The sequence below is a fragment of the Phacochoerus africanus genome, chromosome 13, assembly GCF_016906955.1.
Source record: "Phacochoerus africanus isolate WHEZ1 chromosome 13, ROS_Pafr_v1, whole genome shotgun sequence".
NCBI lineage: Eukaryota > Metazoa > Chordata > Mammalia > Artiodactyla > Suidae > Phacochoerus > Phacochoerus africanus.
In genome coordinates this window covers 76,787,346-76,810,513 of record NC_062556.1, presented here as the reverse complement: position 1 = coordinate 76,810,513, position 23,168 = coordinate 76,787,346, and the positions used below count along the sequence as shown (strand labels likewise).

At 57.1% G+C, this 23,168-nt stretch overlaps 2 protein-coding genes across 2 annotated transcripts in view; one reads left to right on the top strand and one right to left on the bottom strand.

Moving 5' to 3' along the window:
- The first annotated feature begins 258 nt into the window (after positions 1–258).
- RAB20 (RAB20, member RAS oncogene family) lies at positions 259–21,721 on the top strand. Its single transcript, XM_047755983.1, has 2 exons — positions 259–719; positions 20,764–21,721. The coding sequence occupies exons 1-2, from the start codon at positions 548–550 to the stop codon at positions 21,291–21,293; spliced, it is 702 nt and encodes a 233-aa protein (XP_047611939.1). The 5' UTR covers positions 259–547; the 3' UTR covers positions 21,294–21,721.
- Positions 12,748–23,168, bottom strand: part of COL4A2 (collagen type IV alpha 2 chain) — a 178,229-nt gene continuing 167,808 nt past the window's right edge. The window contains exon 47 of the mRNA XM_047755981.1: positions 12,748–12,832. Coding sequence (XP_047611937.1) covers positions 12,773–12,832 — 60 coding nt within the window. The 3' untranslated portion in view covers positions 12,748–12,772. The remainder of the gene's footprint in view (positions 12,833–23,168) is intronic.

Here is a 23,168-nt window from a genome sequence, read left to right as displayed (position 1 = left end):
GGCTCCAAGGTCAGCAGGCCCGGGCCGCGTCCCTGCGAGGCGTCCAGCCGGGGCCCGCCTCCCGGGACTCCGTCTCCATCTTCGCTCAAACCCCCGGGAGCCGGGGTCCCACCTGTCCGAATCGGCCCAAGGTTTCCAGGCAGAAAGCACCTTCGGCCAAAAGGCCAAGTCCACGGGGGCGAGCCCGGGCCTCGGGAGGCTGGGGGGGCGGGGTTGGGGGCGGGGCTTGGAGGCGGGGCGGGGCGGGGCTTGGAGGCGGGGCGGGGCGGGGCCCGGGCGCCCCCGACCTGGTGCTGACCGCCGCGGTCTGGACACCTTGAGTGGGCGTCGGGCTGGATCCCCGGCTCCTTCCCAGCGCGGACACGCGCTTCCTCTTCCGCGTTCCCAGGCGTCCAGACCGGAGGGTCGCCACGAGTTCGGGGTTCCCGCGAGTCCTTATCTCCGCGAGTTCCGAGTTTGAGCCTTCTCGGGGAGCCTGGCTGCTCCTGCCGCGCCCCGGGCACAGGGGGCAGAGGGCACGGGAAAAGGGGGAGGCTCCTGCGGGAAAATGAGAAAGCCAGACGGGAAGATCGTGCTTTTGGGGGACATGAACGTGGGCAAGACGTCGCTGCTGCAGAGGTACATGGAGCGGCGCTTCCCGGACACGGTCAGCACGGTGGGCGGCGCCTTCTACCTGAAGCAGTGGCGTTCCTACAACATCTCCATCTGGGACACTGCAGGTGAGGGGCGAGGGGCTTCCAGCTGAGCGAAGCGGCTGTCAGGGCCGAGGTCGGAATGGCTGGGGTCTCCTGGGGGCGGGGTCTCCCAGAGCTAGGCCCTCCTGGGGCGGGGTGCCCGAGGGCCAAGTTCCCCTCAGGGCAGGTGTCCCCTGCCCCACACAGGGGTCTTGCTCTTGCTCTGCAGGTGCCTCAGTCTTGGGGATCAGGCCCCTAGTCACAGTGTGGGGCCACCCTTGGCCCCTTTCTACTGCTACGTGACTCCTTTGCTCTTTGGAAAACCAGGCGTTTAGCTACTGGGTACATCTTAGTGACAAGCCAGGAAAGCACCCCTGGCTCCAAAGAGAACTGCTGGTGACTTGTGGTCCCTGGGGGCAGCTGGCTCCAGAGCACCCCAGCCCAGACAGCTAGTGGTAACCCGAGGCATTTAAGTCCTTCCACCAGCAGGAGCTCAGCGGCTGTCCACAGCCACCTTGAGGGGCGAGCAGTGCTGATATAATTACATCTCCTTCCAGAAGAGAAAACAGGAGTTCCTGCTGTGGCTCAGGGGGTCAAGAACCAGACTAGTATCCACGAGGACGCAGGTTTGATCCCTGCCCTTGCTCAATGGGTTAAGGATCTGGTGTTGCCGCAAGCTGCTGCGTAGGTCGCGGATGTGGCTCTGATCTGGTGTGGCTGCAGCATAGGCCGGCCCTGCAGCTCCGATTCAACCCCCAGCGTGGGAACTTCCACATGCCCCAGTGTGGCCCTTAAAAAAAAAAAAAAAAAAAAAAAAGGACGAAAGGAAAAGAAAGCAGAAGCTCCCAACATTCCCTGAGGGTTTAGGCAGGAAAATAGGAAGCAGAACTGAGGTCTCTTCCCTCAGTGCCAAGTTTATCTGCATTTCCCACTTATCATTGGCTTGATCTAGGCTCATGGACGTCATGGGGTTTTTGAAGTGATTTTCTGTAGAAGCATTTTTAAGGCAGGTAATTGTGTGGTATATTTGTGCTTTTTCAAAAGCACAGTTTACTGGAGGATCTTGATTCAAGCTTACAGTTTAACTCTACAAAATTACACTGACATGAGGTGTTACAATAGAATATATTTCCTTCCCCACGAAAGGACTAAGATACCACGAGTAAAGAAACTGTAAATAGTATGGCCTGTTCTCAATGAACCTGACTTTCTGGACGCCCGAAACTTTAAGGTCTGATTTTTTAAATGTCTGCACTTTAAGAAGTAAGATGTGTGCCAGAAGATCCCGTCCAGAATTTTCAAACTGCCGACTCGGGTGCACAGTCTGCTGAGTAAACAAGATGTAACTCATCCTGTGTTTAAAACTGAATTGATGAAGGCCACTGTCAGAGGCCCGCCCCGCCCGCTGCTGTCTTTTCTGTCGTGCGCTGGTGAACATCCTGACTAATTAATTTGCAATCATACTGTGAAAACAGCATCTCCCGGGTGCAGATGTACTTCCCCTGCTCTGTTCTCCGCCTCCGGGCTGCAGAGTGAGGTTCCTACGAGGTCCCTTGCTTAAGCTGACTCTCCCGTTGCTAAGGGTTTGGTAATGATGGGACGAGGGCTTTAGAAATCAGATCAAGTTAACACGACCCAGACTTTTCCTGTTTTTACGAGGCTGGTCCTTAGGCTTCTTTGGTTGAACGGTTGGACCTCTCTGCTGTCCTTGGTTACAAGACAGGAATTCAGGGTTGGCGCTGGGGACCCAAACTCAGGGCCTCGAGGCGGTGCTGCTGGAGGCTGACTGTTACCACATGGTGTGGCGTTTTGGGAACAGGGTGTCCCAGCAAGCGTCTTGGCATCTGAGGGGTGAAGGAGCAGTGTCATTTTGACCAGCCACTTTGCTCTTCAGTGACGAGGACATGATGTAGCCCAGATCTTGACCCCTGAGGATTGGGCAGTATGGCAGATGTGATGCCCTGGCTCCTAGGGGCAGCGACTCGTTTCCTGGCTGCCGAGGCTGCTGCCTTCGCGCCGGAACCCGTGTGTGAGCTCAGCCGGCCCCTGGGGCAGTGGGTGCTCCGGGCCTGTCTCCACACTTGCTACCCTCCTGTGTACACTCGCTCAGGGCGACCTCGGCTCAGAGTCAGCAGGGACCTAGTCCACCTTGGTGCCAGGCTCCCTCGGCAGCCTGGGGGGAAAAGGCAGATGTGAATCTTTTCTTGGAGGTGATTCTTCTTTCCCCCCCATTTTGGCCACCCCTCGGCATTTGGCGCTCCCGGGCCAGGGGTCAGAGCCGTGGGTCAGATCCCACCCGCAGTCAACACCCAAGCTCCAGCTGTGGCAACACTGGATCCTTAACCCACTGTGCTGGGCCCAGGGATTGAATCCGCGTACCAGTGCTCCCAAGAGGCTGCTGATCCTGTTGCGCCACAACAGGAGCTCCTGCTTTTTGGAATTTTTGTTGGAAATTCAAAAGTTTAGCTTTTGGGGATTCCCTCTTTTTGCCTCCTTTTGCCTTGCTCGTTTTTCCTATTCCACAGACATTGTCTTCTAAGTTGCGTTCATTTTAGTTTCTATAACTGGCACAGAGGGATGGGGAGCAGCTTGAGGACAGACTGTTCCTTGCTTTTTTGTCTTTTTTGGGGACAGACTGTTTTAAAGGCTGCTCTTGGTCACGGGGTGGAGAGAGTTTAATAATAAAAATGTTCGTAAGGGGTCAGAGTTCCTGTTTTGCTCTTGGCATGTCCTTTCAAACCCCAAAGTGCTAGCTGCCCGATGCCTGCCAGCAGCAGGGTGTGTGTGTGTGTGAAGTGGAGAGCAGAGTAGCGATTTACTGGTTGTTAGGTAGTTATCTTATTCCGTTGTCACGGGACTCATTCAGGGGGAGGTGACAGTGGGGACGGGGCTGGGAGCTGGTAGAGGTCAAGTTGGACCCAGACCTGGTCCAGGGCCAGCTAGCCTCCTCCTCCTACAGGGACTTCCTCTCTGACCCTGGCCTTGTTGGGTGGACAGATGTGGGGTGGTCCCTGGAAATGGTTTGTTGAGTCCCAGAAGCAACAGGAGGTCACCCAGTGAGGAGACAGCCCAACAGAAGCCACCAGCACCTCCTCTCTGCCTCCCCCTCGGCAGGTCCGAGCTGTGAAAAGATGCCGTCCTTTGATCATCAGATGGAAATCCTGCCCCCACTGGGGTCCCTGCCCCGTGGGCGTCAGTGCCAGAGGAGGGGGAGGGGCAAACCCGGAGACACATCCCATCACTGTTTGGAGGAAAATGCAGCAGGGTGATGAGAAAGAGATGGGTGGGCCCAAAGGGACGTCCCACCAGAGCTGAAGCCCAGGGCAGGCCCCTCACTGGATCCAGGGGTGCCCCCTCCCCAGGTGATGCCCTGCACTCAGCCCTCCCTCTTTCCACACCCCTTGAGGGTGGTGGGGTAGCTGTGACTCGTTTGCATTCCCCGTGTCCCAGCCTCGGTCAGTCCCCTGAAGACCTTTTTGTTTTTCTTTTCAGGGCCGCACCCGTGGCACGTGGAGGTTCCCAGGCTAGGGGTCGAATCGGAGCTGTAGCCACCGGCCTCCACCACAGCCACAGCCACACGGGATCCTTAACCCGCTGAGCGAGGCCAGGGATCGAACCCCAAACCTCATGGTTCCCAGTCGGATTCGTTGACCTCTGCGCCCCGACGGGAACTCCCCCCGAAGACCATTTCTGCCACGATCCCGTCGGCTCCAGCTCGCGGTAAAGGGCAAAGGGCGTGCTTCTCGTTTCCACTGAGCCCTCGCTGGCAGCGCCCTGATGCCCGGGGTCCCGCCTGTCGTCCGTTTGCGCCGCTCAGGGTCTTTGGGACAAACCGGGTTCCTGCTTCCCCGCGCCGCACGTCCTCCGAGCCCCCCACGCGACGGTCTCCGAGCCGTGAGGGTCTGTGTTTCCACCTGCGGTTGCTGACAGCCTAGGTCCTTCCCCGCGCTCCTCGGATTCTCCCCGCCTCGTGCATTGCCCAATTCCACGGCCACTTCGACATTCGTTTCAGCAGCATTCACTCCTGGGGTCAAAACCTGTGTTAGTTCCCTACCGCTATTGTAACAAATCGCCACAAACTTTGTGGCTTAGAAATGCGCAGACGTCCCCAGCGGGTCTCACGGGTTCAGAGTCAGGATGTCAGGGGGGCTGCGTTCCTTTCCTGAGGCTCCGGGAAGAAGCGCTTCCCTGCCTGCCCCGCTCTGGAGCCTGCCCGGGCTTCGCCCTCCCCCCTGAGGCTGGGCAGAGGCTGGGGGAGCCCTTCCCTCCCACGTGCCTCGGACCCTGACTGTCACGCCCCTCTCCCACACCCCAAGGCCCCTCGGTGACGCTGGGCGCAGCCCGGGAATTCGGGGTCATCTCAGTCAAGGTCGGCTGGTTAGCAGCCTTAATTTGTCTGCAGCCTTATTTCCCCCCCCCCCCCCCCGATGTCGAGCACGGCAGGTTCAAAGGGCGCCAGGGATTAGGACATCCTGGGGAGCAGAGGTGGGGCGTTGTTTGGCCGACCCCAGCCACGGAGCACATGTGACTGCGTGCCTGTATCCCCTTCCCCACACTCCCCTCGTCTAGGAAAGCCGCACTGTGGTAGCTGCTGCTGGGAATCAGCGAGTTGACCCTGGCCACGTGCTGGGTGGTACCTGGAAGCGGGGAGCTTTGCGCCAGTGTTTGCTAATCACGCGTCTCCCCGCCCTGGGCGCTCAAGGCCATGATTGCCACCAGCAGGCATGTCACAGCGGGACGGGAGAGGCTCGGGTGGGTCCTCGGGAAGTCATTCTGCAACAAGGGGGGGAGGCCCATGAGAGGGGGAAGCACAGCAGTTGGCAGCCTGGAGAGGATGCCGGAGTCCGGGCCGTGAAATGGTGGCGCCCGGCGGAGGGACTGTTAGCCGAGAGGCCTCTCGAGGCAGGACCGAGAGCCTCCCAGGAGCAGCCGTGCTGTTCCGGGGGAGCAGCGAGACTGCTTGTTTCGCCTTGAGAGATTGGTTCAGAAGCGGCCGGACAACCGGTGCAGGGTGTGGGTGGAGCCAGCGGGTGGAGGCCTGGGAAGTTAGCTGGTTCTCTTAATTTATTAGCACAGCTGCCGAGTGGGTTTCAAGGTCCTGGCAAGGCGACCCTCAGTGTGTCAAGTAGGATTGGTGTGGCAAGGGGTCTGGTGGGTGACCTCCCGTTTCTGCAGTTCAGGGGACCAACCTGGGCCTCCCCATCACCGAATGGAGGTTTATTGGTGCCCAGCCCGCCTGACGTTTTATGGCGGTGGGGCTGAGTGGTGGCGGCAGAGACCGCAGGGCACAGAGAGACGAAAACACTCAGTCCGGCACTTTGCGGAGACAGTTTGGTTTAGGTCACAGAAAGGGGACAATACTTTTCCAAAAGTTTTCTCTGTCATTATGCAAACTCCCCAGGAGTTCAGCGTTCAGGGATTGAGGGCACCTGTGATTCAGTGAAACACGACGAGCAGCTCTCAGATTTCTCCTGGGTGTTGCTCTGAGCTGGCCTGGGTCGGGTAGGGTCTGGATTTAAGACTAGCATGGGCTCCTGCTGGAAGAAGTTCTCGGAAATAAATCTTAGTATAGGTTTGGGGTCTGGAAGCTAAACCTGCAAAGCCTGGAGTTGGACGGTCCACGTCTTTCTCGATTGGGTCGCCCACATCTTTGTGGGTGGTCCCTGTCTATCTCTGCAGGTGGCCCATGTCTTAGTAAGTAATCCACGTCTTTGTAGATGGGTCACTACTGAAGAGTGTGAGTGGATGCCCTCTGAGATCAAGGCGTCACATGCAGGATTCCTCTACTATTTTTCCCTGACCAAACTCAGTGAATATGAATGTGGGTATTAAGGTGGGTGGAAGAAAATCAACTATCTGGGCTCGGCAGGGAGGACAAAGCGATACTGTACTGAGAGATCTCGGAGGACAAAGGATGCTTGTGCCAGCCGCATGTGCTGGCAGCCCAGCCCGGAGTCCTCCTGGAGGAGGCGCCAGGAATTCTGGGGGTGGGGAGGGGCATTTAAGGCTCAGTAGCGCGGGCTGATGCAGTAGACTTGAGCTAACTGAGACCAACTGTGTTTGGGAACTAAGACCGGGATCATCTTTAATGTCTCTGGATGAGAAATTCCATGCCTCGTTATCGTGAGGTTGGAAGGAGAAATAGAAACTTTATGATTCCAAGTCGAACTTGCCCCTCTCGCTTTGCTGAGATGTCAGAGAACTCCCCTCTCTGTACAAGAGAAAGTTCGCCCCGTGTACACGAGATTAAAGGACTTTTACTTTGTAGCGGGATGGCTCCATCACTGCGACGACAGACATTCGTCTCCTCGTCCCCTTCTCCTGTTATCGTGACAGGTCCCCCGAGCTGAGCCAGACGCGCTGTTTGGAATTCATCACAGGCGCCTGACTTTTCTCTGTTCTCACCTTCGCTTACAGCATCTCTCTCTCTCTGGGAACATCCCCTCTCCTGGCCAAGCCCACCTTGAGTTGTGTCCTGTCTTTTGAAGTCACGCATTTCGGGGAGCGGTCCTAGCACAGGCGGGATTTCTTCTTCCTTCTTCCAGGCTGTGCGCTGGCGGGACTGGCTGCTCTTATCGTGTCCTGCCTTTTATCTACGTTGTTATCTGTTCTTCTTTCCTCTGATTTACAGGGTCTTGGGCAGGTCGAGTTGTATCCATTCTCGTGTTCTCCACAGGATCTGATGTTTCACCCTGCCGTCTCTCTTTTTTTAAGCTAAGTTTTGCTGGATGAAACTGTTGAAAGCCATGGCCAAGGGAACAATTCGTGGTTTTATTTGAATGATGTACTGGCTTTGATAAAGTCAGGGTAAGTTTTTCATTGTCACGGGCCCTGTAATGCAGCTAAAAATAGGCCAGCGCGAATGGTGGAGAAATACGAGTCCATGGCGTTGATCACCTGTGTCCTTGAAACGCGTCTAGCGGCGCCCATCGCCTTGACCTTGACCCGTCAGAAGCCTGTGTAGCAGTGGAGAGCAGCACGCCAAGGCCCCTGTGTCTGGGAAGTGGAGACGTGCTTCCTCATCTTCCTGCTAAGCCCAGCTAAAAACATGGCTATTAGGTAGAAAGCAAACACGAGAGGGCTCCAGGGGGAGATGAGAAGGGACCCCTTCGGGCAGGGGCCTCGGGGTCCAAAGAGTGACGACACGGTGGTAAGCTCCCTGGGTTTTCTTTTTGCCTCATTTATCCCAGACTTGGAGCGGAAGAAGCCAGAGATTTAGAAATGCAAAAGTAGTGTTCCCTGGTGGCTCAGCGGGTTAAGGCTCTGGCATGGTCGCGACTGTGGCACAGGTTCGATCCCTGGCCTGGGACATACATAATACGCCAGTAGAGCCACTAGCTATCAACAGTCATGTGGAGGGTTTTGTGTGAACATAGATTTTCATCTCTCAGGCAAATCCCCTAGGCGTCGGATGTTTGGGTTTTGGAGGCGGTGTGTGTTGAACAGCAAGCTGACCCCCAATCATTCGTTGGAAAAGCCAGTTTTCCTTGGTGGCAATGCTTAGGGCTCCGTCACAGACCTGGAGGATGCTCTGTGTTGTATACTAGGTCGTTAGCTCTCAGGCACCTTTATAAAGAGAACCATCTGTTTCTCTTTTTTTTTTAACGCCGACTTTATGCACACACATGTGGATGCTTGTGCAATGGAAATTTCACTGACTTCTCTGCCAGGGTCACAGGAGTGTTGCTAGAAGGCAGAGTGCTTGGAGGGGAACCCTGGGAAGAAGAGACCCAACTTGTAAGCTTTTCGCCTTGGTTCTTCTCTTGGGCAGACGGCTGGCACGTTCAGTGCCTCGCTCTCTTTCAGCAGAGTTCTTTATTTTATTTGACTTTCTGCTTTTTTTTAGGGCTGCAGATGTGGCATATGGACGTTCCCAGGCTGGGTGTCGAATCAGAGCTGCAGCAGCTGGTCTATGCCACAGGCACAGCATCGCCAGATCCGAGCCGCATCTGTGACTTACACTGCAGCTCACAGCAACGCTGGATCCTTAACCCACTGAGGGAGGCCAGGGATCAAACCCGTGCCCTCACGGTTACTAGTCGGGTTCACTACTGCTGAGCCACAGTGGGAACTCCAGCAGAGTCCTTTAGAAAGAAGGTGAAAGCTGCCTCAGTCGCTCCCCCTTGTTTTCTCGGGCACATCCATTGCAAGCAGCGGTCAAAAGCAGCTCCTCTCGGAGATCTGCCTTCCTGCTCAGCCCAGGAGAACCAAAGCCCACACACGTGCCTTAGCATTTGTCCCAGCAGCGGCCCAGCTGAGCTTGCATCTCCCACAGAGCGTTTCATGATCTCCCGTTGACTGGTTCTGCGGACCCAAAGGAAGTGGGCGAGCGGCTGGCTTCCCTCTCTGCCTGGCCTCTCTGGGGGCTGGTATTGTCCCTGAAATAGCTCCCTCCCCCGCTTTGCTTCCCATCCATCCGTTTGGGTATGGATCAAATGGCCTCTGACCTAGGGGCAAAGTGGAGCTTAGCTTTGTCTCTGGGTTTGCCTACCGCAGACTCGAGACCTGTCAGACCAAGGCAGGAGCGTCGGTCAGCTGTGGGCATTCTGCATTGCCCAGCGCGCAGGTCTCGGGAAACTTGGCAAACCCACCTAACAGGGGCAGAGACTGAGGCCGCAGAGGTTGGTGTGATCCTGGAAAACTGGGACAGGATGGAAAGATCTGGGTTTTTTTTGTTTTGTTTTCTTTTTAGGGCCACACCCACAGCATATGGAGGTTCCCAGGCTAGGGGTCAAATTGGAGTTGCAGCTGCCAGCCTACACCACAGCCGCAGCAATGCCGGATCTGAGCCACGTTTGCGACCCACACCACAGCTCACAGCAACGCCAGATCCTTAACCCACTGAGCAAGACCAGGGATCGAACCCGAAACACCACGGTTCCCAGTCGGATTCGTTTCCGCTGCACCACAACGGGAACTCCGAAAGATCTGTTTTTTTAGCCTCTTCCTCTTTCAGATGAAGAGACAGCCTCAGGAGGGTGTTTGTCCAATGCCCAGGGCCACCGCGCCGAAGACGGGCCGGAGCTGGGGTCTTCTGACCCCTTCCTCAGCGTCTGCACTGTTTGCTCCCTGCCCCACGCTGCCTCTCCCCGCAGGGGGCAGGCCTCTTGTGGCTGCAGGGGCGTCTCTGTGAACTCCCCCCACTGCCGCTGGCCAGGAATCAGGGCGGTGTGCCGGCGGAAAGCTGCCTCGGGGAGTGTGTTCCGGGGCGTCTGGGTAGCTGACTCACCAGCCCTGCTTTCCTGGGGCCCCGGCTTGTGTGACTTTCGGGGGTTACCTTGCCCGCAGCTGTGCCAGGTTCTGTGCCTAGTGCCTGGGGGGCTGGTGGTGGGCGCTTGTCTCTTTTATTTCCTGCAGCCGCTTTGTGTGGTTGGTATTTTTAGCATCTGCCTTTCACAGACCAGGAAGCTAAGTCCCAGGGGGCCCTGGGTGCCCAGGAGCCTGGATTTGAGGTCGGCTTTTCGGCGCCTTTAGCAGGTCCCTTTCCACCCTTCCCAGCCTGCGTGGGTGCCCTGCCACTCAACTTTGTGCCTCCACGTGCAGGGGGCCTCCCTGCCGTGGGACACTATCCACGGAGACCAGGCCGAGGTGCGGACGGCAGCGCCAGACAGAACAGAACCGAAGAGGGAGGCAGCACAGCAGGGGGCGGCCGGGAGCGTGAGGCCCACGCCTGGCCCCCCAGGCCCTCTGAGCAGGGCTGGGCCCCTGGGTGTTTCTGGATGACCAATTATTAGCGTTTGCATTTACAGCTTTTGCTCCGGGGGCCTGTGCTGGAGGGACTGCCAGGTTATCTCAGGTTACCTCTGCGTTTGGAAAGCGGGTACGGGGCTGGGGCCTCACTTTCCCCTTGGTTCCTGATGCTCCTTCATGTTTCCCGCTGTGGAAGGGCTGCTGTGTTTCCACCGAGGCCCGAACTCCGGCACCCAGAGGCCCCGTCCTGGGCACAGGCCTGGCCGAAGGAGGCGGCCCAGGCGCTGTGGGTGGGTGCCAGCGCCGTGTCTGGGGGGCCAGGCCAGCCTCAGGACGGAGGGAGAGCCCTTGACTGGCCAGAGCGTTGGTTGGGAAGAAAATGCTTTGTGGGTTTTTTGTGTATTTTTTTTTTTTGGTGGAGAAACAAAAGACCTTGTCTTCCTAAGATGCTCTGGGGTGTGTTTGTAGAACTAGGGCTGCGGGCAGGGCCGTGAGGAGGGCGGGGCTGCGGGCAGGGCCGGGAGGGGGCGGCGAGCCTGCTGGGCCCAGGCCTCCCGTCCACCCACCTGCAGGCTCAGGACTTTTCCCTCCCCCGATGGTCCTTTGCCCTCTGATGTGAGCTGCCTTTCGCCCGCAGGGTAAGAACTCACGGAGGCCTTGGGAGCGTCTGCCTGTTTCAAGGCCCCTCTGAAGAGCAGACCTTCCGCAGGGGCGCCTGGGCTGGCACATCTGCCGGCGGCTCCGAGGCGCTTCTCCTCGGCTCCGTGTGGCTGTGGTCTCTCCTCAGACACACAGCGACCGTGTCCCGGGGACAGGAGAACACGGGGAGGCGCTGTGGCCTCTGCTCTGTCCTTATTTCTGAAAATCAGAAGCGCACTTACTACTCACGCTGGCCAAATGCCCCAGGACTGACTGCGTGGGAGTCCTAGGATTTTATTAAACGTCCCGGCCGTGCAGATTTCCAGAGAGGGCATTTTCTGGAAAGCATCCCAGTCTAAGCAGCATTTCATAAGTAATGAAATAAAGCTGTTGAAGGCGGTTGTATGGGATGCTGGTACGAGAACATCGAATAGTGCTTGAAGCTTAGAATTATGGTATTATCTAATCTCTTAGTCTGCCTTAAATTATTTGAATTATTTAAAACTTTAAAAACATTGGTAGCTCAGCGAACACAGTGTTCAAAGCGCTAATTCGGGAAGCCTCACGCACCCAGAGATGGCGGCAACACCACTTCCAGTCGCCAAGCTCTGGGAGCAGCAGGGGAACAGAGGGGCAAGATGCAGGATGAAGGCAGTGAGCGATTCCTCAGCCGCACAAAGGATGACGCTTGCCCTTCGCGACAACACGGGTGGGTCTGGAAGGTATTAGGCTACGAGAAGTCAGTCAGAGAAAGGCAAATATTGTATGGTGTCGTGCATACGTGGAGTCTACAAAATACAACAAACTAGTGAATGTAACAAAAAAGAAACAGACCCACAGATACAGAGGGCAAGCGGGAGGCTGCCAGCGGGGAGCTGGCCAGCGGGAGGGCAGCACAGTGATAGGGCATCAGGAGGTACAGCTGTTTGTATAAAATAAGCGACAAGGGGAGTTCCCATTGTGGTTCAGCGATAACGAGCCCCACTTGTATCCTTGAGGTTGCAGGTTTGATCCCCGGCCTTGCTCAGTGGGTTGAGGATCCGGCGTTGCCGTGAGCTGTGGCGTAGGTTGCAGACACAACTCGGATCCCTCATTGCTGTGGCTGTGGCTGTGGTGTAGGCCACCCGCTGTTGCTCCCATTCGACTCCTAGCCTGGGAACCTCCATATGCTGTGGGTACGGCCCTAAAAAGACAAAAAAAGAAAGAAAAAAATAAGCTCCAAGGACGTTTTATACAACATAGGGAATATAGACAATATTTTACAATAACTATAAATGGAGTATAACCTTTAAAAATTGTGAATCCCTGTATCATAGGCCTGTGACATGGTTACAGCAGCTCTGCTTCAAGAAGAGAAAATAACAAAAGGAGAGCGAGATCACAGTCTTCTAACTAAGTTGCCCTGGTGGCCTTCATTTACTTTCGTGTCCTGCTGATCCATTTCCCTGGTTTTTGTCTTCTTTTTGCTTTTTAGGGCCGTACCCGCGGCACATGGAGGTTCCCAGGCTAGGGGTCCAATCGGAGCTGTAGCCGCCGGCCTACACCACAGACACAGCAGCGTGGGATCTGAGCTGCGTCTGTGACCTACACCACAGCTCACGGGCAACGCCGGATCCTTCGCCCATTGAGTGAGGCCAGGGATCGAACGCGCATCCTCATGGTTCCGAGTCGGATTGTTCCCGCTGCGCCATGATGGGAGCGCCTCCCTGTTTGTTTTTTGAAAGTTCTTACTTTTTAATTGGGAACAGCCTCGTGGGCATCACGCGTTCTCATGGTAGATGAATATTTTCACGCCATAGAAGAAGCTCTTTCATTCCAACCGTGCTGACCTGTATTTGAAAGTAAATGCTCGAGAATGAAGCATGGATTTTGCAAGGACGCCTGAAATACCGTTTGCATGTCCCTCAGCGTCCCGCACAAAATGAGTTGTCTCCTTTACAGCCTCCCCCAACCCAGGCTCCGTCACCAAACAGTAGCTGTTGCTTCCATGGATCTTACTGAATCCTGGGTTAATCCCAACTCTGCATGTGTTTCAACGCCTGTAACCCTCTCCAGGAGCCCAGGGGCAACCAGGGCAGTTGCCCTAAAGCCCCGGATCCGGTGGGGGCAAGGGGCCCTGGGTTTATGCACTTGGTCATATCACCTCCCTTCACAGAAGTGACGCCTGCCCTGGAGAGAGGCGAGCCCGGGAGGAACGCTGTGGGCATGATACACAATCACACACACACGAACACACTGCATGTAAGGGGCACCCTGCTTAGTGCCCCTGAGCCACAGGAGCCTGGCTGCACCAAGGTGGCGGGTCCCAGAAAGGTCCGCCTTGGGCTGGCTGTGTCACCACAGCGAGGTTAATGTTGGGGGACTGAGTCAGAGGTGAGGGTGTGTGATGGTTCCCTTCCCTCCTGGAAAGGGCAGTTTGGATTTCCTGCTGTGGCTCCGTGGGTTAAGAATCCGACTAGGATCCATGAGGATGTGGGTTTGATCCCTGGCTCCCCTCAGTGGGTTAAGGATCTGGCATTGCCCTAAACTGTGGCGTAGGTCACAGATGTAGCTCCGATTCGAACCCTAGCCTGAGAACTTCCACATGCCGTGGGTGTGGCCCTAAAAAGCAGGGCGTAAAACAAAAGGCAGTTTTCAATTACTTGCACTTCGCCCCCCTGCACCGTGTCCTCCGCGCGCCCAGGCCCCTGCGTCTCTGCCCGCGGACGCCCGTGCCCCCTGGGCCTCTTTGAGCCACTGTGACATCAGTCTTGCCCCCTCCGTAAGTGAGAGAACCTTGAATGTGCACTTATTTTTTTCTCATCTGTTTGAGAGTCACGACTTTACCCTTCAAGTGTCTTTTCACATGTGTCAGAGAGGAACAGCTTGAGAAAGTGCTGGGCCACGCCTCCCTCTTGTCCCGACAGAACCAGAACCCCCTTCCCCCTCCGCTAAGCCCTCACCATCAGGCATTTCCTTGCCCAGGTGTTCATGTCGCTGTCGGGGTTACGAGCTGCTTATTTCCAGGGGTCCCTGAGCAGCTGTGTGGGGGCTCTGGGCCTCTGCTTCGAGATCTGTGAAACTGCATCGCTCCTGGTGGGGGAGGATGAGGTGTATGTCAGTGTACGTGAGCATGTGTGTGTGTGTGTGCACGTGTGTACCTGTGCACGTGTGCATTTGTGTGCGTATGTGTATCCGTGTGCATATGTTACATGTATGTGTGTAAACACATGCATGTAAGTGCACGTGTATGGGTGTGTGTACGCATGTGTGTAGTGTGTATGCGTGTTGTGCACTCCACGTGCGTGTTATGCAAGTGTGCAAGCAGGTATTCAATGTGTGTGCACATGCACGTGTGTTTTTTACACGCACGTTGTACATGTGCCTGTGTGTATGCGTGGGTGTGCATGCATGCGTGTGCACGCATGTCTAGCCTGATGCTATGCCTGGCACTTGCAGTGACACCTTAGGCACGGCTGTGTCCCTGGCTGTCCAGAAGGGAACACTAGCTGGCTTGGTCAGGGGAACAGGGTTCAGCTGACTGCAGGAAGCGGTGAGGACGCAGGCACAGGGTGTGGGGCAGGGCAAAGCCAGCGGGCTTGGGGGATGCTTTTAATACTTTCTGTGTGTCTGTCGCGCCCGCGGCTCCTCTGTGCAGCCTTTGCCCGGGCGGTGAGCCATGTGATCCGTATCAGCGGCGTGTCTGGCTCATTGTGAACAGCTTCCGGGCTCTGGGAGGACACTCTGTCCCCACTTTTCTTGCTTTCTTTTATTTTTCCCTATGGCATATGGAGGTTTCCAGGCTAGAGTTCGAATCGGAGCTGTAGTTGCTGGCCTGCACCGCAGCCACAGCACCAGGTCTGAGCCACATCTGTGACCCACACCACAGCTCACAGCAACACTGGATCCTTAACCCACTGAGCGAGGCCAGGATCGAACCCGTGTCCTCATGGTTCCTGGTCGGGTTTGTTATCTCTAAGCCCCAACGAGAACTCCTGTCTCCACTGCTCAAAGCCTGTCGACCTGCTCTACAGCAATTGCAGAAGCACATTCTGAACCTAATTAATCCCAATCTGATTAACTCTGGTCAGCTACCCCGTGGCCCCAGGTCTCAGCTCCTTGAGTGACAATTCCCACCCTGGCAGTGTTGCCTGTGGCTTTCCTGTGGCTGTACCTGGGCGCCGAGGGCCAGGAAGAAGGCGGCAGGAGGTGACATGCAGATAAGGCCACGCAGGTCTGGGCTGCAGGGCTGGTTGTTTTGCTGCCGCACCTTTCTTGGGATTGGGCACAGCCTGGGCCTGCCTGCTCCATGTCACAGTCACCTTGCTTCTGGGGGCAGGGCCAGGGCCACAGTGTGGGAGTCGGGCCCCTCCCGGACCTTCTCAGGCAGAATCTGCACTGCAACCAGATCGCTAGGCAATTCACAGTGCAGCTGGACCCAGAAGCTCTCTGGGCCTTGCTGCAGCCACGGGGTGTGAGCTGTCATCGTCCTGGAGGGCAGGGGTCAGGCCGTTCAAGTTTCCTGGTGTCCTTGGAAGGCACTATTTTTACATGAAATTGTGTCATCTCTCTGTCTGTGTGTCTGTCTGTCTATCATCCAACCATCTTCCTCCCTCCCTCCCTTTTACTTTGCAGATTTTTTTTTTGTCTTTTGTCATTTTAGGGCCGTACCCGTGGCATATGGAGGTTCCCAGGCTAGGGGTCGAATGGGAGCTGTAGCCTCCAGCCTACACCACAGCCACAGCAATGCCGGATCCGAGCTGAGTTTGCGATCTACACATCAGCTCAGGGCAATGACAGATCCTTAACCCACTGCTCAAGGCCAGGGATTGAACCCACCACCTCATGGTTCCTAGTTGGATTCGTTTCCACTGCGGCACGATGGGAACTCCCTGAATTCTTTTGTGTAGAATATACATAAATTTACCACCTCACACATTTTAAGTGTACAACTTGGTGGCATTAAGTACCTTCTCGTTGTTGTTTAAGCACTGCCCCCCATCATCTCGGAACTTAGGGAGAGAACAAGAAGAGACTTCTCCCGGTGGTGTCGGTGGCTGGGATGAGGTCTGGGGCGTTCTGTGACTCTGGGGAACCATGAACTTCAGAGGGTGGGAGTTCTGGTCTCGCTCGGTCTGCCTGCTGTCCACTGCAGCAGCAACCTGGGACCTCAGAACCTCGGCGTGGGTGCCAGCACCCCTCCCAGTGTGGCTTCTGAATGATTACTTATTAATTATTGTTAGCCCCTCTGAGTTCACGGCAGCTTTATTCACAGCAGCCACGAACGCGAGCAAGTTAAATATCTTTTTTATCTTCCAGCTGAAGCTCAGTCCCCCTTACACACCCGCTGCCCCAGCCCCTGGTCACCACCATCCTGCCTTCTGTCTGTGAAACGGACTCTTCTAGATAACGACTTAAACTTTTACTAGGAGTTCCCTCTGTGGTGCAACAGGGTTGCCAGTGTCTCTACAGTGCCAGGACGGTTCAATCCCCAGCTCAGCACAGTGGGTTAAATTATCCGGTATTGCCATAGCTGCAGCGTAGGTCGCAACTGTGGCTCAAGATCTGACCCCTGGCCCGGGCATTTCATAGGCTGAGGGACAGCCAAAAAAGAAAAAAAAAAAAAAGAGTCCTTTGCCAGATGAATGGGTAAAGAAAATGTGGTGTGTGTATACAGCGGAATATTATTCAGCCTGGAAAAAGAAGGGAATTCTGCAGTATGCAACAGCATGCATAAACCTAAGTGAAAGTCACCCCTTGGTTTGCTTCACAGACAGGCCGGAACATCTGGGCAGTCACCTGTCTGTCCATCCTACAGCCCCATGGGCTGCCCCCAGCCCACCCATGGCCGGGGAGCCGTGGAGGTGAAGGAGGCTGGGCCCTCTCCAGCACCACCTCCAACTCTATGGCAGTTGGGATGGCAGAGGCCATGCACGCAAAGCCTGGCAGCCTGATCGTCAGCTGCATCCATTACACCTGAGACAGCTTGTGGTTTCTCTCTTTTTGTTTCCTTTCTTTTTTTAGGGCCGGGCCTGCGGCAGACGGAGGTTCCCAGCTTAGGGGCTGAATTGGAGTTGTACCCACCAGCCTACACCACAGCCACAGCAACGCCCGATCCTTAGCCCACTGAGCGAGGCCAGGGATCAAACCTGCGTCCTCATGGATGCTAGTCAGATTCGTTTCCACTGAGCCACGACAGGACTTCCACTCGTGGTTTTTCTTGTTGCCCCCTTGGGGCTGGTGCAGGGTCAGCCCAGTGCCTGACACCCCCAGAATCAGACTGTGAAATACAGGACTCAGCCAGGACTCCTAGGGCTTCAGCTTTGGACCTGGTGCTTAGGGACCTGAGTTGATAAAAGAGAGAGAGAAGGAGAGGGAGCCGATCCAGGTCGATGGGCAGGGAACCTGTAAGCATATCCAGGAGATCACGGCTCCCGGGGCCCAGGAGCGGACACTACGGTGGGCCGGGGGCAGGGGTCCGACTGCCCGCTCAGCTCACATTCACACACTGCAGAAAACTTCCTCGAGCCTGGGATTCAGATACGCCAGAACCAAGTGCAAAGCCTGGTCTTGCCGCCTCCCCCCGGCCCTCTCTCTGCCCCTGCGACGCCGGAAGTACCAGGGTCCCTGGTAAAAGCAGTTAGGCTTGCAGGCTTGGACTCGCCTGTCTACGTGTGGGCACTGCGCTCATTTGAAAACCAGCCTCAAAGCTCTAGACTAGCATCCCAGACAACATTTAACCATTTCAAGCAGGAGCGCTGCGTCGTTGTCAAGTCTTTAGCTGGGGTGGCTGCATTTGGTTGGGTGGTGTTGCCTGGGGGGGTTGTGGCGTGGGGGCCTTTAGTTCCCAATTCCTTTCGTTACTATGCGTTCCCTTTTGGTATCGTTAGCACTTACTTTTTTGGTGTTTTAAAGGCAAACCAGACATTTTTATCTGGAAAGGAGACCTATTTCAGTCCTGGGCGTTAGCGGCTGCCGGTTGTCCTCAGTGAACCACGTGCTGAGACTCGGAAGCAGTGCTCCCGGTCGCTGGAATGCCGCACTGTCACGCTCTCGTGGCGTCTAGCGGGTACAACTGACGGAGTCTGAGCTGCTGGAAGAACTTGATGCCGAGGTGGCTGTCCAGGCCGGTGTGTGTGAACGGCGGTCCTGTAGCCCCGCGGCCAGGGTGCGGAAGCATCTCTGTCGCATTTTTTTCACACTAAAGCGTCCCGCCCCGTCGCCAGTTTGGGGAGGTACCTTGGTCCGCCGCCTCCGTGGGGTCCACAGAGGGCCAGCAGAGGTCGGGTCAGCTTCCCTCTGCTGGCTCGCGGTGCAGACTGACATGAAAGCTGTGCTTAGGTCACCAGGCTGACCTCGGTCTGCGGGCAGGAGGACGTCTGTGGCCCTGCAGGCGCCGAGTTCCAGATCAGGCGGCCAGGGAGGGGGCCTGGCAGCCGCAAGCTCTCCTTCTGGGAGGCTGCTTTTACCTTCAGGACGGCTGCAGGGTGGCAGGTGCAGACCTCCGAGTCCCGCCGTCCTGGCCGGGCGTCGCCCTCTCCGTCTTGCTCCCCCCTCGAGATGCTCGAGAAACACGTGGGGCTTTGGCTGGAGACCCGGCTTCCTGGCCTGGGGTCTTGCTCCGTGGGAGGGGACGCAGCGGTCAGATGGAGCCCATGCGGCCCCTCTCCTAGACGTGGAGACTTCTCTGCAGGCTGCTATCTCCAGGACTGGCCAGAGGGGCAACAGCCTGTCCGTTGAGGAGGCAAAGCTGCCGGGCCTGTGTCCCGAGAAGGTGGTGGCCTAGTGCCTCAAAGACCCATCTTTCCCATTTGAAATTCAGCTTCTTTTATGCTAAAGGGCGTGTGTGTGTGTGTGTGTGTGTGTGTGTGTGGCCGTTTGTTGGAGACTCCCGGCACTGATATCCTTGTTCTTGCAGCCGACTGCTCTGTCTGGTTACAATGTTCCTAGAAACCCCCAGTAAGACAATTGCTCTTTTCTGTTCTGCAGCTTTTTAATCTCCGTGTGAATGGAAAAGAGTTATACACAGGCGGCTCTCCTGTGTTCTTCAGGGTCCAGGCAGCATTTCTTTACAAAAGTGCAGCGCACAAGGGTCAGAACTGAGCCAACACGGAGTCGGGTCTGCTCCGTTACATGCCAGGTCCCGGGGGGTTCTCCTCCGTCTGTCCGTGGAGCGTGTGAATGTAGGTGGCAGCGGCCGGAGGCAGGAGTCACCTCAGGGCCCGGGGTGGCTTCGGGAAGGATGCTTTGCATTTAGAAACCGCCCTCCGACCGGCTTCCCGTGGTGAGCGTGGTGCGCGGGGAGGAAGCGAAGCCAGTGGGCAAACCCCGGAGACAAAGTCGGAGACCCCGCGTGGGGGCGCCGGCCTCGCTGCTGCCCCGGATCTGGGCCTTTTACGTATGGGTTTTCTAACGATTTGAGATGAAGGAAAAAAGGCAGTTGAGTGGGAGGAGATTTCCGTTCTTCAGGGATTAGACAGATGGAGGTCTCCCTTCCCTCCCTCTGCCCCCCCAACCCCCCGCATCTGGGGTTCGGAGTGGAGGCGGAGGTGAGGCGGGTGCAGGTGCAGATTCAGCCTCTGAGAGGAATGAAGCTCCCACCGCCTGGCAAGTCGGACCAAACTGCTGCAAAACTGACCAAGGGCTCACGCAGGGGAGAAGCCGTAGGGTTTTAACAAAACACGTGGAGACCGTGATTCGTGGCTTCACTTATGCATCACCTTTAGTGGCCCCCAGCATGTGCGGCTCGGATCCCGCGTGGCTGTGGCTGTGGCTGTGGTGTAGGCTGGCGGCTACAGCTCTGACTTGAGCCCTGGCTGGGAACCTCCACATGCCGCGGGCACGGTCCTAGAAAGACAAAAAATAAAATAAAATAAAACAAAAGAAGCCCCGCGGGTGCCCACCCTGACCCCCGGCCCAGAGGTCAGCCCAAGGGAGGTCTATGCTGTTCTCGCTGTGCCTTGTCCAACTTGGAAAACACCCATTTCTCCTGAAAATGCAAAAGGCACAGACAGTTCCAGCACCCCCCCCACCCCCCCCACCTGCCAGGCTCTGAGGAGGGGCAGCCTGGGCTGGGGTCCAGGGCCGTGCCCAGGTCCTGGGTCCTTCTTGAACCTTCTCTGGGGGATGCTCTTTGTCCTCTCGGTGTCTCTGCAGCCCTGATCGGGGCCCACGAGCAGGGGAGGGGGGAGGGGAGGCCTGCAGGCCCCCTGCTGTCACTTCTCCCACTCTGGTGGGCAGGGGCCCAGGCTTCCCCGGCAGGGCCAGCCTGGGTGTGGCGGTGTCCTCGCCTGCTTGGCACCCCACTTGCCCTGCTGGGCCCTTGGTGCTGGGTGGGGGTGGTGGAGGGGCCTTGGGGTGGGTAGGCCTCGAGCTCCTGGCCGAACGCAGACTTGCTTGATGCCACGTCCTGCCACTGCCATGCTCAGACGTGGCACAGATGGTGTCATCGCCATCGAGACCCTCGGTGGGAGCTTTTCCGTACGCGTCCTCATTCGAGGTGCGGACGTAGGAAGAGGCCGCGCTGTCCCTCATCCGGAGGAAAACCGCCGGGTCGTCTTCCTCTCCTTGGTCTCGGGGTAGAGATGGTGGGGACAGGGCTGTGCAGAGATGCTGACCCTGGGGACGGGCGTCCCCTCCGCTTGCTGCGCAGCAGGGACCCGTCGGGCTCCAGCCACCCCCATACCTGGGGCCCCGATTCCACCGTCCCTCCGGGGTTCCCCATGGCGCGGTCAAGGGGCACGTCCAGAGGGGAGACGTAACCCACCTCTTCCCCCCGCAGGGCGGGAGCAGTTCCATGGCCTGGGCTCCATGTACTGCCGGGGGGCGGCCGCCGTCATCCTCACTTACGACGTGAACCACGCCCAGAGCCTGCTGGAGCTGGAGGACCGCTTCCTGGGCCTGACGGACACGGCCAGCGCCGACTGCCTCTTCGCCATCGTGGGGAACAAGGTGGACCTGAGCGAGGAGGGGCCTGGGGACGGCGGCCAGGACGGAGGGCACGGTCCCGGGCCGGCCGGCGTTGGCGCCACGCCCAGGCTGCCCAAGCAGGTGCAACCAGAGGACGCGGTGGCCCTGTACAAAAAGATCCTCAAGTACAAGATGCTGGACGAGAAGGACGCGCCGGCCGCCGAGCAGATGTGCTTCGAGACCAGCGCCAAGACCGGGCACAACGTGGACCTGCTGTTCGAAACCCTGTTTGACCTGGTGGTGCCTGTGATCCTGCGGCAGAGGGCCCGGGGGCCCCCGCAGACCGTGGACATCGCCCCCTGCGGGCCGCCCGCACGGACCAGAGCTGGGTGCTGCGCCTGACCCGCTGCAGGGGAGGCTAGGCCGTCTGTGGCCGGAGGAGCAGAGCCGGGGCGCGGCTCCATGGACGTGCACACAGAGGACGTGGGGAGGCGGTGACCGCCAGTCACCTCGGGAAGGCCAGCGTGACTGTCCCCTCGTGTGCATTGTTGCCGTGGGCGGTGGGGAGCCGGCGATGGTCCTCGGAAGCCACCTGCAGAGCCCCGGCCGCCCTGTGCTGACAGCCCGGGCCTGGAGGAGGGCGTTCGCCTGTCCCGGCCCCTGTGTGGCTGTCACACGTCTCTCTTCACTGTGATTTACCTTTGGTTTCTTCTTGATGCATCGTCATGATTGTTGATAAATGCTAATTTATACAAAATCAGGAATCACTTTTTATACCAGCTGCAGCATCGTGAGCCACTTGTATTATTAAAATGAATTTTGAGTAGAAACTTGGTTTAGACTTTATTCGTGCCCCCACCCTGGGGGCTCCTTGCTGGGGGCATGGGTGATGGCTTAAGGCACTTCTATCTGTCTGTCTGTCTATCTATCTTTCTTTTGTTCTTTTTTGTTCTTTCGTCTTTGTAGGGCCACACCCACGACCTATGGAGGTTCCCACGCTAGGGGTCGAATCGGAGCTGTCGTTGCCGGCCTACACCACAGCCACAGCAACGCCGGATCCTTAACCCACTGAGCGAGGCCAGGGATCAAATCTGCAAGCTCATGGTTCCTAGTTGGGTTCGCTAACGCTGTGGGAACTAGTTTTGCAGAGAGCCGTAATCTCCGATTCTGCCCCTCCAGGGCTCCTCTGCTCCTGTGAGGTGCTCAGTCTCCAGGCCAGTGACGGGCCCCGTCTGGGGGATGGAGCTGCAGCACAGCCCCCTGTGTGTGGCAGGGACCCTCAGCTGAGATGCTCTGTTACTGAAGCATATATCTCAAAGGCGAAAACTCCAATTTTGCCATGGTAGCCCATTCAAAAGTGAAAACGGGTCAGCCTGATGAACTTGCATTGACATGGCTTAGTTTGCCCTTTAATGGGTGGAGTTGTATTTATTTTTCTGTAAAGTGTGTCTTTGCTACTGAGACATTGGGAGACCCAGGAACTTGTCTTTGAAGCTGTGGACGGAGAAGGCATCCTATGAAACTGGTCCTGCTGTCCGCACTCGAATGCAGGGGTGGCCGAGTTCCCACGGCCCTTTCTCCCCGGATGGTCTTTGATGCTCTTGTCCAGCTGGGCTGGGCACCCCCGGCTCGAGCCCTGGAACAGCCCCGTAACTGCCAGGGGTGGCACTGGCTCCGCGGACAGCACTGTACCCTGCACCCTCACTGCCCCAGAAGTAGACCTCACGCTGGGCTCTGTCCCAGGTGGACCTCGGATGCTAGCCTGGACTCTCGCCAGGATGCCTGCTTGCAGGCTTCTGACTGTGACCTCCCATGGGCCCCGTTCCTGACCTGGGGGTCAGGTCAGTTCCGGGGAAGCTTCAGCTGCGCGGCCAGGGGGTGAAGGAGGGGATGCTGCCGGATGCGGGTTTGAGCTGGGCCTCCAACATTCCTTCTTTCCCTTTGTTCAGCGCAGCTGCTCTGTGCTGGAGGCCATAGGCAGCCCTGGGGTAACCTGTGCTGCAGACTCCCCACTCTACAGGTCCTTAGACACACGCAGGCCTTCTTCTTGAGGCGTCCTGCGTGGGAAGATTTGGGGGTGGGTATGTTGTAATCTGGGTGCTGGAAACCACAGTTCTTTGCAAAGGCCACTAGGCTGGTGCTTTTTTGTTTTTTTTTTTTTTGCTTTTCAGGGCTGCACCTGTGGCATATGGGGAGGTTCCCAGGCTAGGGGTTGAATCAGAGCTACAGCTGCCAGCCTACACCATAGCCACGGCAATGCCAGATCTGAGCTGCGTC

Bases quoted from the DNA above. Each gene is read 5' to 3' on its own strand.
- RAB20 (XM_047755983.1), top strand. From the start codon at position 548: ATGAGAAAGCCAGACGGGAAGATCGTGCTTTTGGGGGACATGAACGTG. The intron at 720-20,763 runs GTGAGGGGCGAG...TTCCCCCCGCAG, and splicing joins CTCCATCTGGGACACTGCAG to GGCGGGAGCAGTTCCATGGC.